The sequence below is a fragment of the Sardina pilchardus genome, chromosome 24 (genome assembly GCF_963854185.1).
Source record: "Sardina pilchardus chromosome 24, fSarPil1.1, whole genome shotgun sequence".
Classification (NCBI taxonomy): Eukaryota; Metazoa; Chordata; class Actinopteri; order Clupeiformes; family Clupeidae; genus Sardina; species Sardina pilchardus.
The window spans coordinates 19,696,556-19,709,055 of NC_085017.1; the positions used below are offsets into that span (position 1 = coordinate 19,696,556).

The window sequence follows — 12,500 nt, forward strand, 5'->3', positions numbered from 1 at the left end:
GTAGTCTGACTTGGGCTCTGTCCCGAATTCTGATTGACAGCATGTCATCAATTATTTTGATCAGTGGCTTGATCCGTGCAGAGGAGAAATGACATGGTGAATCATTCACAAGTTTAATCGAATTTGTGGCTGTGATGATTTGAATCAGTCATCCTTTGGACTGCACAACCAGGAATTATTTTGCACAAAAATGCCCAAAGCCTAATGGAGTCACATTTTAATCTTGTATCAGACAGATACCCTTCCTGCCATTGGCATCAGTCATGCACAAACAACTATAGAAGAAGAAAAAAAAAAAACAAATCCCTTTAGCAAATGAATGGAATGCTAGATGACTTTGAAAATTGAGATGTATGATCCTGATCAGGCTGATAGGCTGACCATTTTTTGGATTCCCATCGTCAGAGAGGAGTCTTGGGCATCTGAACCACAGCTCCCCAGAAACAGTGTTCCAGCCCCTGTAGTGCTCATGTGCCTGGCGATACACACTGTCAAGGAAACAGTGCGATCGGAGCCACAGACAAGCCCAATGCTCCAAGTAGTACATGACTCATGCATGGTGTCACACTAACACACGTTCATTAGAACGCAGACAAGCAGGATGGGTTGCTCATATGCAGATACACACATGCACACATGCACACACACACACACACACACACACACACACACACACACACACACACACACACACACACACACACACACACACACACAAACACACACACAGACAGACACACACACAGAGACACGCACACAGACACACACATACAGAGATGTACTGTAAAGAGAAAGCGCCAAAGGCCAGGTATGATTTTAATGATTAATTATTCTCCTCTTTATTCTGTAAGGATAATCATCCATGCATACTGTAATGCCTTATACAGTAGTTCAGTGATTTATTGTACAATGATACATGTCTGTGTGTAGGGCTGTTCAATGCTGGAGATAAATCAAGTCACTTCAAAACAGGTGATGGGGGGGCGTTATCAGACAGAGGGGAGGTTTAGCCGTGATGCAAATATGTGTTTGACTCTGCCGTGATGCACGCTCTGGGCAAATAGCTACTGACATTCACATTAACCACTGCGGCTTGCACATGGCCCACCGAGGCCTGGACCTTTCAGGGACGCACAGGCACAGACACACACACTCTCTCTCTCACACACACACACACACACACACACACACACACACACACACACACAGACACACACATACACAGATACACACACACACACACACACACACACACACACACACACACACACACACACACACACATATACACACACACACACACAGACACACACACACACACACACACACACACACACACACACACACACACACACACACATACACACACTCCTCTCTCCCAGTCTCTGTTTCTCTCTTTTTAAAGGTCTCTTCTGTGCATACGTGTGGGCACATCTTCCTCTCTCTCCCTCTGTCTGCGACGCATGTGCTTGCTGCAGTCATACTGTATGAATGAGCATGGCACATGGCTGGCAAACATGAAAATGTTGCCTTGTTTGCACTGGAGCAAACCGTGCTTGTGGCATAACAGGGATTTTCCGGTCGACTTCCGCCTGCCCAGGTCGGTGCACTCCTGGCGAAAATGTGTTTAGCCCATGAGGGACCCATGCGCTAGAAAATCTCAGCCGCAGAACCACTATCAACAGCAGCAGTTGATAGTGGTCTCTCTCTTTCTCTCTCTCTCTCTCTCTCTCTCTCTCTCTCTCTCTGTCTCTCTTTCTCTCTCTCTCTCTCTCTCTCCCCCTCAGATTACCCAACATGCTTTGGTGATTTCCCCACACACAATGCTCTGGGGAACAAAAGAAGAAAAAAAAAGATTTACTGTAAACGTTGAGAACATTTTGTGTGGAAAGTACAGTGGCAACTAAGCCTCAGTTTGGAGCCTAGTGTCTCTTCAGTTTGTAGATGCGCTGGAGTGCATCGGCTATGTGGCACCGGTATCTTTGTAATGCATCCAGTCACTGTGTGCCCAGTAACTGCACCGGTAACTTTGTAATGCATCCAGTCACTGTGTGCCCAGTAACTGCACCGGTAACTTTGTAATACATCCAGTCGCTCGTGCTCTGTCCCAAGTCAATGAGTCAGTGTTGCGGAGTGAACTGAAAAGGATTTACGTAACTCTCCAGAGTGTACTTCTTTAGGACCTGTATCTGTGGAAAGAGGGCAGCGGTTTAATGAGGCCGGGGGATAATACGGGAGACGCCTAAATGAAAAGCCTTCTTCACACTCTCAGGTGTGCACAGAAATAGAGAAGTTGCAGGAGAGGTATTGGGCATTGCGAATGTTATAACGGTGCCCGCACAGCCCCAAGTCCTACTGAAAATAAACATACAGTGACTCATTGTAGGGGAAGCGAGGTTGCTGGATGATATGCCAGCGACAAACAGCTAGAGGTCGTTACGCACATGCCCCCCCTTTGAGTATCATGAGATTTGGCCCTGCAGTCTTATGCTCAAGTTCCTCTCCGAGTTCCTCCTGAGTTTGTGTTGTGTTGTGTAAGACAGCGAGAGGAACTGGCGCGAGACTGCTTCTCATGTGACTCCCATAATCCAGCCGGCGCTAAGCACTTCCCTGGCCCCATGGTCTGCTGCTTGTCCCGGGCCCTGGTCAGTGTGTATAAATTTTTGAGCAGCTTTTCGTCCCTCGGTAATGTGGACAACCCACAGGTTTCTCATTACACCAAAAAAACGGAGCATAAACAAGACGCGCTTGATACGGTCAGAGACAGAGAGAGGAGAGAAGGGACTATAGCCAACCGCAGTTGAGGCCTAAGAAGGTATGAGATCATTTACTTGAATGTAAATTCAGTGTTCAGTGTGCAGTGTTGTGTTTGCAATGGTTCCTGTGAGAAGCGAAATATGTGAAAAGCAAAAAGAGTAAGATATGACACTGCATTTTGTATTTCCCTATGGGGAAATAGAAAATATTCTAAAATCTGCTTAGTCTGAATACTTTATGTGTCTTGTGCATCTGAATATCAAAGCATGATTTGTCATTTTATCTCGCTGTGTTTGGGGTGAGGGCAGCACTTAGTTTTAGCAGCATTGCGTTTCGTTTGCTCTGATGTTGGATTACCCTCAGCATGATGAACAGGAATTGAGGGGGCTGAGAACCATCCGTCACGTCACGTTACACGTGTGTGGCACTGGCAGGCGTACCTCCAGACAGCTAACACAGCAGAAAAAAACGAGCTGAAACGTCACTCGATGACTATCGCTATCGACATTCATCATCATCAATGCGTCACCTTTGTTAGTCATCACTGTAAATATAAATGTCAACATAGTCTCAGACACATGCACATGTCTGTCTCCTCTTTTGTCTTTTCCAATCTCTCTCTCTTTTGTTATCTTTCTCTCTTTTTTTGCTGTTTCTCACTCTTTTCTCTCCTCTCTCTGTCTCTATCTCTCTATCTATATTGTTCTTTCTCTGACTCTATCCCTCTCTTTCTCTCTCTTTCTCTCTCTCTCTCTACTTCTCCCATGACGTGTCTTCCCAGGCAACTGTATCTGTCCACATTAACACCAATTACACAGTGTGATAGGACATCCTCTGCCTATTCAGCCCATTGTACCTGCGCTGGCAGTTAAGCGAGTGTGTCATGCGTGACCTACTCATTTGCTCCTTCTGGTGCATTATGTAGAAGAGCTTCTGTGCAGTGTAGTCATAGACATCAACACATCAGTGGCCTAAACAAGCCAAGCGCGCTCACACACACACACACACACACACACAGACACAGACACAGACACACACACACACACACACACACACGCACACACACACACACACACACACACACACACACACACACACACACACACACACACACACACACACACACAATGACACACACTCACAGTCACACACTCTCTCACACACACCAAGATGTAATCATTAAGGGTTTAATCATTAATGATTTCTTAGCCTTTGCTATCTAGACTGAGGTCAGCATTAATATTGCGTTATTGCACTCTCTGCACTATTGCATTGATATCATTGCTCTATACACTAGAATAGTATTGTAATTAAACGCATATATATATATATATATATATAATAACCTGTTTTGGAAGTAGGCCAGGCAATGCATCAGCTTAACTCATTGTTGCCAGTTTTGGAGGACGGGGGGAGATTTTGTTGAGCTTTTACTGCATGATGTTGCATCATGTGAGGTGAACCAACAAGAGGGCAAACTGTTCTTTTGTGGTGGCCAGGAAAAAAAAAAAAGCGGCATGTACAGAAATCTCCCGAGCACCATTCAGCGCCATTCATACAGCGAGCGCCATTCAGCGAGTTCTGTCGCTTGTTCGGTGACCTGGGAGGGGAGGCGACCTCTACCTCAACACCGCGCAGTGAAGTCAAGAACATATTCTGTAGATTCAGCACTACTCTTTTTAAACGGAAAGATAAAAGGTTCAATAGATCAGGCCAGGCTTTACATGATTTCCACCCTTACCTGCTAGATTTTTTTTTTCAGTTTTTATTGACATTAAATTACATGTCAGAAAAGTATACGGATGCATTTTGCAGAAAGTACCGCACCGTATATCAGCTTGAAATTAGGTGTGTAGCTCTTTTTTAAATTCAGGTGTCAAGTGTGATTTTCCTTGGCCACGGTCGCGTCTCCTTTTCAATGGGGCTCAGTTGAAGTAATGCTCGGTGACAGTCAGCTCATTGCCAAGCATAAGTCTGTCATGGGACAGAAGGTAAACGGTTGTAAATATGTGTGCGGTGCTGGCAGTGCTCGTGTGTGCGGTGGACGGGGGTGAGTCAGGCGAGCGCTTCCGTTCTCATTAATTTATTAGCTCATTTTGGTGCGCGTTGATAAGCAGGCGCCCACTCGTAAACATGACCGCCCACGTGCCCAAATTTCACAGTGCACACGCCCACACACACACACACACACACACACACACACACACACACAGACACACACAGGCACACACAAAGGCACATGAATGTTCTCTCTCTCTCTTTCTCTCTCTCTCTCTCTCAAACACACATACCAAAAATGCATACACACATACACCGTCCTTCATGGTCACACACACTCTCTTTCTCTTTTTTGGTCACACACACCCACCCACACACACCCACACACACCCACACACACACACACACACACACACACACACACACACACACAGGGAGGGTGTGTGATTAAACTGAGTCATAGGCTGCCCGTGGGCTTCTGCCCTCTCTTTCACTCTCCCAAGAATTAAGCAGTACATCTCTCACTGAGCCTCCATTCCCGGCTGGTGCTGCCGTCGTCCGACTGCAGCTCTGTCTCGAAATATGATGTCTCCAAGGGCCGTGACATCCTCTGCTTTTATGAACACCAAAGTACAAAGCAAAGTATACGAATGAAAAAAAAAAAGTTATCGAGACTTTTTCTCCCATGCTTCAAACTAGATAGGCTAATAAAAGTCCAGACAGGCTCACAGGGCTGATCACATTTTCTGTTTGATTCAGAATCAGGTTTTTTTTTTATGAAAGTGATAACAACAGTACATGCACAGTGTACTGTTCAACTTGCTGGATTTCTGCAGTATTTTGTGGTCCGTGCATCATTTGCAGGCATACATGGTCTTCTCTCATGTAATATTGTCTGTCAAATGGACATGTATCCAGGTCCACTCACACACTTTAAGGGCCCAGAACAATGGACCCAAGAACAGCTGTAGAAACATTTCCCTTGATTAAGGCAGTGCCCGATCTCTGCCTGTGGGTTAATAGAGCTTATGAATGTAACAGTCTTTTCACAGACTGAGGGTGTGAAAAGATCAGTGTTACAAGTATTAGAAAAGGGAGAAGGTAGCGTCATTCATAATCTGTCTGTTGTTTTTTGTTGCACCTGTCTTGCACTTGTCCATGGCACAGAAGACTCAGTTCTGTTCTGTGTACATCTCCGCTAATGTTATAGGAGGTGTGAGATAGAGCTTAATGATTGAGACACATAGTCAGATGGGTCATTACCTTTGTTGATGTCCTTCACTCAGGGGTGCGGGTGTGAAGAATGCCAATGTCCAACTCCAACTGGCTTGCCTCTGTTGCACTACGAGCACAGAGTTGTCTTTCATGCCACTGAAATGATCTAGATGCTATGTCATTACCACAAGGTCAAATGAAACTTATCAATTATGTCATCTCCATTAAGTCAGGAAAGCTGTAATAAAATGTGGGTAAGAACACAGAGACGTATACTGTGTGTCTCTTTGGTTGCACAGCCACAGGGTGTGTTGGGGGCCCTGTGAGCAGTCTTGGCCCCCTTAAATGCTCACGTTACAAAGACAAACGTGGGACATTTTACAGTGCATGGCAGAGCACTCAATCATCCAGCTATCATCCGTGTCATTGTGACCGTCCCTCTAGAACCCTTGTCCTTGAAATATAGACAGATAAAGGTCTCACGCTAGGGAGGACGACCGCAAAAAAAAGACTTTAGGATAATGAGTTGTAGCGGAAATTGATTTTTCATTTTTTTTTCTCTGCCTCCCTCCTAACTTTTCCACACAGCAGGAGCAGCTTTTCTAAAGACAAGGTGACTGTTGTTCCACCCAGGGACTCTTAACCTTTAATGGGAAGTCATTTTGCAGAATCATTCAGCTGTTCGTTGCTACAAAAATATCACATAACATCAGTCAGTGACCAAGCCAAGGCAAATCTATTTTGATGCACTCGGGCACTCGAGTCTGAGTAAACTGCTTCCCCAGGAAGTTGTAGCCATTTATTAGCTTTTATGCCCACCATTTCTCACCGTGTTGCAAGAGGCATTTTATAATCCGATGTGATGGTGATGGAGGTGGTGGGTGATGGGGGGGATGGTGGGGTAATTGCATTAACCGCCGGTGTCACCCGATGTGGCGTTTTTTGAGCGTCCCTTCTATCGCTAGGCTGCATGTGCCCATTGTGATGTTCTGTATCTTCCGTCGTGCGGTTTACAAGCCTGTGGGGAAAGGTTACTCACACACATGAAGCTTTTATGTCTGTTGCCATGATCGTAGTCATGACACTTTAACACAAGCAAACGCTGTAATATACCGAAGGCCATCGTGTCTGTCATGTTGCTAACACAAAATAAAACATTTATGTCTAATTCAATGTGGAAGAGCCTGATATTACCCTCTGCATAAATATTCACAGCTCCTGGTGAGTGGAGCTGATTTGAGCTAACAGGGCTCGTGGACGTGTGTGAATTAGAGATGTTTTAAAATGTTTTGAAAGATTCCAGTCTTTGAAAGCATAATAGCCATGGGGTCTTCATGGGAAGAAATCAGAGGCAGTTGCATTTTAATGGAATACTATGGCAGACATGTCTCAGTACCCCTGAACTATCTTCTAGTTTGTGGAAACATCTGGTGTCATTATTGTAGGCCTACTGTTTATCTGTCTTTAGCGTCTTAAATGTCTCAGCTCTTGCATTTCATTATGATACCAAGCAACCTATAAACTAGCCATCTAAAGAGAAATGTCTAGCTTTCTTTCGGCCCATTTAGAAATAAACACAAAGTACAAGCACAGTAGCTGTAGCTCAAGGCTCAGAATACTGTAAGCTGTCATATAATTGAGAGTACTGTATGTTGTCCCTCTTTAAAAACATCTCTGGTGTGGATGTGTGAACTTTCCACAGATAAGCCACACGTGTGATACATTGCAAAAGCTTTGCCATCATTTAGAGTATGTTATAAAGCTGTTAGCGTGTTAGCTATGGTAGATTATTATTTAGCTATGCTGAATGGTTATTTCAATGAACCTTTTTTTAGTGTATTTTTCACTGCTACATAGTCTGTATAACCATGTGCATGGGTTTACTGTAAATAACACATTCATTTGATTGAGGTTAAATATGCTTTAGACAGGATTACTCTTTTATGCTCAGTGGTAGCCTGTCTCAGCCAACATGCTTTTCATGGAATTGCAATAGGATGTACTGAAGTAATGATGTACCAAAATGTAGACTACAAAATATAGTGAAACTAAATTGTCTTTGAAAAAGCTGCAACAACACAATCTTTGGTAATGGATTTTCACCCACAGTCTGGTATTTTTAAATATTTTATCCTCAGTCAGACATCACGCTGTGTTGTACTTCCTCATCAGATAAATGAGATCTCCTCACCTCATCAGCATTAGAGTTTTATTTGTGGGCAGACATGGCTGATATGTCTGATGCGAGACCATCCCTGGGTGTCTGACCTCCTGTATGCAGATCCTCGCTGTACTGTATGCCTCTCTCCACTCTCTGAATTGTGCCGTCAAGTCTGAGAACCGTGTCCTGTGATGTCCTCGGCATCTCTTCTCATACCTCAGAGCGATGCGTGTGTGTGTGTGTGTGTGTGTGTGTGTGTGTGTGTGTGTGTGTGTGTGTGTGTGTGTTGTGTGTGTGTGTGTGTGTGTGTGTGTGTGTGTGTGTGTGTGTGTGTGTGTTTGTGTGATGTGTGTGTGTGTGTGTTTGTGTGTGTGTGTGTGTGCGGAGGAGCATTGCATCTGTAATCAGCAGACATCTCTGTCCCCCTCCTCTCCAGTATCCCCTCTCCCGATCTGTAGACGCACGTCTGGGCCACTAGCTGAATGCCAATGGTCAGCAGCAGCAGCAGTAGCAGCACCAGAGGTGGTGGCTCGTGTCCAGACAGTGGACCGCGACGGGCCAAAGACGGCACCGCTACAGAGCCAAAGTGCCAACTCGCTGCTCTTAAAGAAATGGGATAGATAATACATGCATTAAAGTCTCAGCCTGATCCATTTAGTTGGCCTCAGAGATGCCACCCTGCTGTGGCGTGAGGAGCGTTTTTTTCTCCGTCACGAAGCCCATAGGATCTGTGCTGAATACTGACAGCACGGCAGGCAGATCATGTCATCGTCAGGTAGATAACTTACACACTTACACAGACAACAAACACTGTGGAATATCCTCCCAAATCCTTCGCCATCCCCCTCTCTCTCCATCACCCTCATCTTCTAGGTCCAAAGTTCCCTTTCCGCTGTGCGCTGGCGTCGGGAGTGTTTTCCATCTCTAAGCCCGTGCGATCAGTGTTGAATACTGACAGCAGGCAGATCATTTCATAGTCAGGTATAGCTTGGCCCTCAGCTATCAGTAACTTACACAGTTACACAGACATCACGCTGTGGAAAAGGCTTTCAAATCCATCACCACCCCCCCTCTGTCCACCCCTCTCACCTCAAGGGCGAAAAAGTACCCTTTCCAAAAAGCACCGTTTGGAATCGGGAGTAACACACAAGCCTCTGTTGAAAGCCTCTATACGCTGGCCGTTCCGGGCAAACAGATCCGGCGATGACTCAGTGTTTGTCCAATTAGAGGCCCTGTCTGCATAGTATTCCTCTGATGGCCCTGGCCAGCATCACCTCCACCGACTGGATAAGGAAATGCCTTCCAGGTTAGCTAGGAGCTAGACAAGGTTGCTAGGTGCATTGCAATAAGGTGATCAAAGCGGACAGTTCTATATGTATGTATTTATTTATGAATTTATTTATTTCGAGCATATGTGCCTGGGCCTTTTCCACTGGGTCTCAAGATGATTTATTATACTTGAGCTACACTGTGCTAAAATGACACAGGCAAATAAATTGAATGTGTTTGTGATAATTTTGATAGAATAGATAGAATTTGAAATGATAGAATTTGAAATTTATTTTGCTATTGTCCTTAAATTTAGCCATACCATGCTTTAGTTATTATTATTATATTTAATTAACTGAGTGACTTATTTGATTGCTATTCTCATTTCACTGTTTTATTTCTCATTAGGTTAGTGCTTAAAATTATTGTTTTACTGATAATATTACTATTCTCCCTAGTTTGTAATTGTTCACTGTTAATTTAATTTGTATTGTTATTTATTTGTATGTCGCTTTGGACAAAGGCGTCTGCTAAATAACCATAGCCATAGCCATAGCCATAGCCATAGCCATAATTATTTCTTTGTGATGTTTGTTTGAAAATGTACTGCTATGACTGCTTACAGTATTTGTGTGAGATTGCATTGTTTCTGGGACTAAATATAGTGATCCTGATATACTTCCTTTGTTTGTGTGTGTGTGTGTGTGCGTGTGTGTGTGTGTGCTACAGGTGATGGAATAGATCATGTCTGAAGTCCAGGGGACCGTGGAGTTTTCAGTGGAGCTGCACAAATTTCACAATGTGGATCTATTTCAGCGCGGGTGAGTCTCCGTATCATGTTTAACCGTCTCCCCTGAGTCAACTGAGACTCTCACTGAGACTGAGTGGAATCATATGATCATCTGGCCAAACAGTGCACTACTTGTCCCTCTGTCAAACTGCTCTCCTTCTCCCCATAATAAACAAGCTGTGTTGTCAGTCACAACAGCACTTGCTGAGGCTGTCCTTTGCGGTATGCTTGATGTATGTGACTTTTCCAGTGCCACTGGGGTTTGTGATTTCCCCTGTTGTCTCCTGTCCTGTGGAAATGTGACATTTAGCACCTAGAGAAAAGGTCACTTGAAGCGAGCTAAGTGGGCAGCGAACATTCCGGCAGTTGGCTCCCAGTGCCAAAGAGTACCGTACTGTTTTGTGTTTTGAGACTGACCCATGCTGTAAAAGGGTGCAGTTTTAAATTCTTGGCATTGCCAATATCCTGATGTACTGTAAGCCTGGTCAATGTGTAGTCAGTAGGGTTAGGTGTAAAAACAAAAATGTGTAGCCTACCATGCCATAAGAGCAGAATGTGCAAACCATGTGTTTATATGTGGGTGTCAAACTATTCTCAGACAGAAAACACACACACACATGCACGCACGCACACACACACACACACACACACACACACACACACACACACACACACACACACACACACACACACACACACACGCGCACACACACACACACACACACACACACACACTCACAAATGACAAAACCAATGTGACTAAAGCCCATCATATCGGCCCAAAAATAACAGGTGGAGGTGGCGTTGAGTCCGATTGGGCCTGACACCGCAGCGCCCGCAGTGACACTGAGAAATGTTGAGGAATAAAGGTCATGTCGGATGCCATGGTTACTGTAGGGGCTGTCTGCGGCCAGATTAGAGTCTGGGCATCTGGCCGGGGCTCCACGCGCCCGACTGAAATGCCAGCTTTACGCAGATTTGAGAGCACTCTGGCCCCCCCCTGCTCATAGACCCACCCAGCCATCCTCTCTGCCACTAAACTAGGTTGGGTTAAACCTCTCGGTCCGACCTCACATCCCCACTCTTTCCCACCCCACCCTCCAACCAGCTGTAATCCGTCGGCAGCTGGGTGCTCAAATATATTTGTTTTTTTCCCCCCTCCTCCCTCAAGCTGCCATGTTCCGTCGTCACCGACATGAGCGGTGTTCACAAACCCTTGCCACAGTCAGACATCGCTGGAGGCTTTTCTCTGACAAAGACACCCTAAATATGTGTTTTTGTTCTCTTTCTTGAACACAAAAGAGTGTTTTTTCTTTTTTTAACACAACAGAGTAATCACTCAAGCAATGCATGGAAATCGTTTCAAATCCCAATTCAAAGCCCCGAGAACAACAGTAATTGATAGTAATCATGTATTTGAAGCACCTTGAGCAATCAATGACTGATGATTAATCACCTTTCATGGAAGCCATTTTAAGTAGATTTGAAGTGACCAATGGAGATTAGTTTAGCGTATATTTTATGGGTTTCAGAACCGGTTTGGCTCTAAGGCTCCAGGCTTACCCGCCTCCCCTCTGTGTCTTGTGATATCCCTTCTTAGTTCCCGTTCCATGCAAGTCTGTCCAACCCCTCTCTGGCACCCCGGTCCAAATCACTGACACTCTCCAGGTGTCTGATATCCCCCACCAAACCATCAAAGAGCCATCTGGGTGTATAGCACTGCTTTTCCACTCCTAAGGAGGACCGCCAGTCTGTTGTGAGGACCTCTATGTATGAGTAATACTGTTGTATTTTTCTGTGCTCAGATGAGAGGATATTTTTTTATCTAAATAGAAGCATTCATGAAGTAGTCTAGGCCTGTTAAGAACTGGTGTCAAAGTTTCTAAGTGACCAAATCTTGAGACAGGAAAAAAAAGCGCAAACACTGTTGAGTGGGGATGTGGCTTTGAAGACTTGTAATGGCTCAGAAAGTCTTTGGTCAATGGAAGGCTGTGAAGAAGCCTGTGCTGTCGATTGAGTGTGAGACTCAGGGGAGCTGAGATGCTTTTATGGCAGAAACCCTGCAATGGCAATCCATTCAGCCAGGGTGACCTTGGGAATGCACCGGTCTAATGTGACTTTGTATGTACTGTACCGTGTGTGTGTCTGGGTGTGTGCGGTTGTATCTCTCTGTTTGTACAGTATATCTGTGTGTGTGTGTGTGTGTGTGTGTGTGTGTGTGTGTGTGTGTGTGTGTGTGTGTGTGTGTGTGTGTGTGTGTGTGTGTGTGTGTGTGTGTGTGTGTGTGTGTGTGTGTGTGTGTGTGTGTGG

General features: G+C 45.0%; 1 protein-coding gene across 3 annotated transcripts in view; it reads left to right on the top strand.

Moving 5' to 3' along the window:
• The window catches only part of fam135b (family with sequence similarity 135 member B), a 53,888-nt gene that overhangs the window by 1,218 nt on the left and 40,170 nt on the right, over positions 1 to 12,500 (top strand). For 2 of the 3 annotated variants that reach the window (XM_062529890.1, XM_062529891.1), the window contains exon 2: positions 10,130 to 10,221. In XM_062529890.1, coding sequence (XP_062385874.1) covers positions 10,145 to 10,221 — 77 coding nt within the window. In that variant the 5' untranslated portion in view covers positions 10,130 to 10,144. Of the gene's footprint in view, positions 1 to 2,690; positions 2,816 to 10,129; positions 10,222 to 12,500 lie in introns of those variants that run through there. The other variant, XM_062529892.1, reaches the window with a different exon arrangement.